Genomic DNA, 2,309 nt, shown 5'->3' on the forward strand with positions numbered 1-2,309 from the left:
AGTGAAAAGACTCGCGTGTGTACAGCAGGACCGAATGTGCAACACCAGAGCACAGGGTGTGGTTCTGCGGGGGCTGTCTGGTGGTCCTGAGGAGGAAGAGAAAAAGGGAAATGTTTTATTGGCATTGATGCTGTGAGAGAGTGTTCAAGAAAGAAGTTGGTGGGCAGAGTGCAGGAAGTGGGTAGGCAGGGAGAAAGAGAGGAAGTTCCTGTTGAAACCACAGTAATACCCTTCCACCTTGGGAAGAGGCGATGGTTAGCATTCCTGTACTCTGTCACGAAATAACAACTGCTGGAGGAAAATGGCGTTAACAAACTTAGTGAAACTTTGATTAGCAGTAAAAATGGCAACCTCAGACACATTTGAGAGTTTTGAAAGGTTTTGAGTTGGATTGGATGTACTTAATTGTTTGGGGTTTCTTTTTCTTCAGTACAAATATTTTTTTTTTAATTTCAAATCACAGGAGAGGCAAATAGTTTTTTTCAAATATTTGAGCTTCACCACAAACCTGGCTCGTGTTAATTAGCAACTACCATGTGGCCTGTCATACTGTCTGATTTTCCAGGAGAATGAGAGGGATCTGAAATACTGTTATTGAAGAATTGGGAGAAACTGACAGCTAGCTTAGTGTACTAATAACGATGTCCCTGTTTCAGCAATTTTGATTTATAAAGGAAGAATTGTCGCGGGGAAAAAGTGTAAAATCTACCCCGTGAAAAGGAAGAAGGAAAGAAGCAACAACAACAATGAAATAAAGATTAACATTTAATACTGTCAGAAAACAAAAACCATTTAATAAATTTTATGCTGGTCAAAGTGCATTCTAACCTAGTTAGCTTCTTGCTTTTTGTCTGAATAGAGCCTAATTAGCTGTCACTGGTGCCCTCAGTAAGTAATGTCTCTTCTTACAACGTTCTCTCTGTTATGTTTTAGATACAATGTCTGCTCCAAGTGGCTTCCCTGTCCCATCTGCACCACCTTCTTACGAGGAAACAACAGGGATCAATGTGAGCTATCCTCACCCCTATCCTGTCCCAGAACCTGGCCAGAAACCAGACGGGAAGGGAATGAATCCTCCGCCATTCGTGGGACAGCCCGCACCAGCGCATAACCCCAGTAAGCCTCAGACCCTGCCTCGTGTTCAGGAGCTCTCAGGTGGCTGTGTGAGGGCTGTCGTGCACAACATGAAAGACTGTGGTTCACAGGTGTTCCCCACCTACCGAAAAATATTTTTGAAGGGAATAAGGGGAGTCCGTGATTCTTGTGAATCTTTCACTAATATCTACAACATCTTCTGGCTTTCTGCCAGATGGTTTTTAATGCAGCCTTACGTTAAGACATTGTGTTTCTGCTTTAGCAAACGCCGTGCAGATTTCTCTGTGCATTTCATTGCTCTGAGCCTCAGATGTGGCAGAGTACCAGCTGCCTCTGGCTCCGCGGAAGTGGATTAACTTTTTTCCCTTCCTTACCCATTGAGGTAACAGCCTGTTTCTCTGCTCAGTTACAGTTCAGACAGTGTATGTGCAGCAGCCAGTAGTATTTTATGACCGCCCCGTTCAGATGTGCTGCCCTTCCTGTAACCAGATGATAGTGACTCGTATCTCGTATGACTCAGGACTTTTGACTTGGCTGTCATGTGGTGGACTCTGCCTGCTCGGGTAGGTTAATTCCAATTCCCACTTTATTTTTCTCTTCTTACGTGACCTTTTATAGCTCTAAGGAGTAACAAAGCTCTCAGTTTTGTTGCTTTCTCGTTCTTTCTGGGACCTGACCCGTTATGGTTTCAATAGCCTACATCTGCCTTTAAGTCCTGTAGGACCTCGAAGCAGCTCTGGAACACTCCATAGCCATGTGTGTTCTTCCTAACGCTTCACGGCACCAGTTTTACTGATAACTTTTCCAGGAAATATATTTTACCTTCTTGTGTACATAACAAGTGTAAAACAGGTTTGTTTTTTTTTCTTTTTCTTTGCAGGTGTATAGCTGGCTGCTGCTTAATTCCCTTCTGCATTGATGCCCTAAAGGATGTGGATCACACCTGTCCAAACTGTAGTGCTCTTCTTGGTTCTTACAAACGTTTATAGGCAGTGTTTAAACATTGATAATTGATTGGTGAAGTTGTTTAGCACTTCTACAAGCCCTTTCTGAAGCTTTTTGGAGACTTCTGGTTGTTTCTGTGCATCCTGTCACTGGAAACCGATCAAAAGTAATGTTTATGGCTAGATTGCTTGAATAAGAATTTGCCTGAGGGGATTCTGACCTGGGTCTGTAAGATTACATACACTTTTTTATGGGCTGCTGAGTCCAGC

The 2,309-nt window shown here is 43.1% G+C and overlaps 1 protein-coding gene across 1 annotated transcript; it reads left to right on the top strand.

The window, feature by feature from the left end:
• Positions 1-938: 938 nt before the first annotated feature.
• Positions 939-2,084, top strand: LITAF (lipopolysaccharide-induced TNF factor). Its single transcript, XM_010134840.1, has 3 exons — positions 939-1,116; positions 1,502-1,658; positions 1,976-2,084. Exons 1-3 carry the CDS (start codon positions 939-941, stop codon positions 2,082-2,084), a joined length of 444 nt encoding a protein of 147 aa, XP_010133142.1.
• The last annotated feature ends 225 nt before the right edge of the window (positions 2,085-2,309 follow it).

The sequence above is a fragment of the Buceros rhinoceros genome, unplaced genomic scaffold (genome assembly GCF_000710305.1).
Source record: "Buceros rhinoceros silvestris isolate BGI_N320 unplaced genomic scaffold, ASM71030v1 scaffold38674, whole genome shotgun sequence".
Taxonomy (NCBI): domain Eukaryota; kingdom Metazoa; phylum Chordata; class Aves; order Bucerotiformes; family Bucerotidae; genus Buceros; species Buceros rhinoceros.

Excerpts from the sequence above, each read along its gene's own strand:
- LITAF (XM_010134840.1), top strand. The coding sequence starts at position 939 with ATGTCTGCTCCAAGTGGCTTCCCTGTCCCATCTGCACCACCTTCTTAC. Across the intron at positions 1,117-1,501 it reads CGCACCAGCGCATAACCCCA|TTACAGTTCAGACAGTGTAT; the intron begins GTAAGCCTCAGA and ends TTCTCTGCTCAG. Across the intron at positions 1,659-1,975 it reads GGTGGACTCTGCCTGCTCGG|GTGTATAGCTGGCTGCTGCT; the intron begins GTAGGTTAATTC and ends TTTTCTTTGCAG.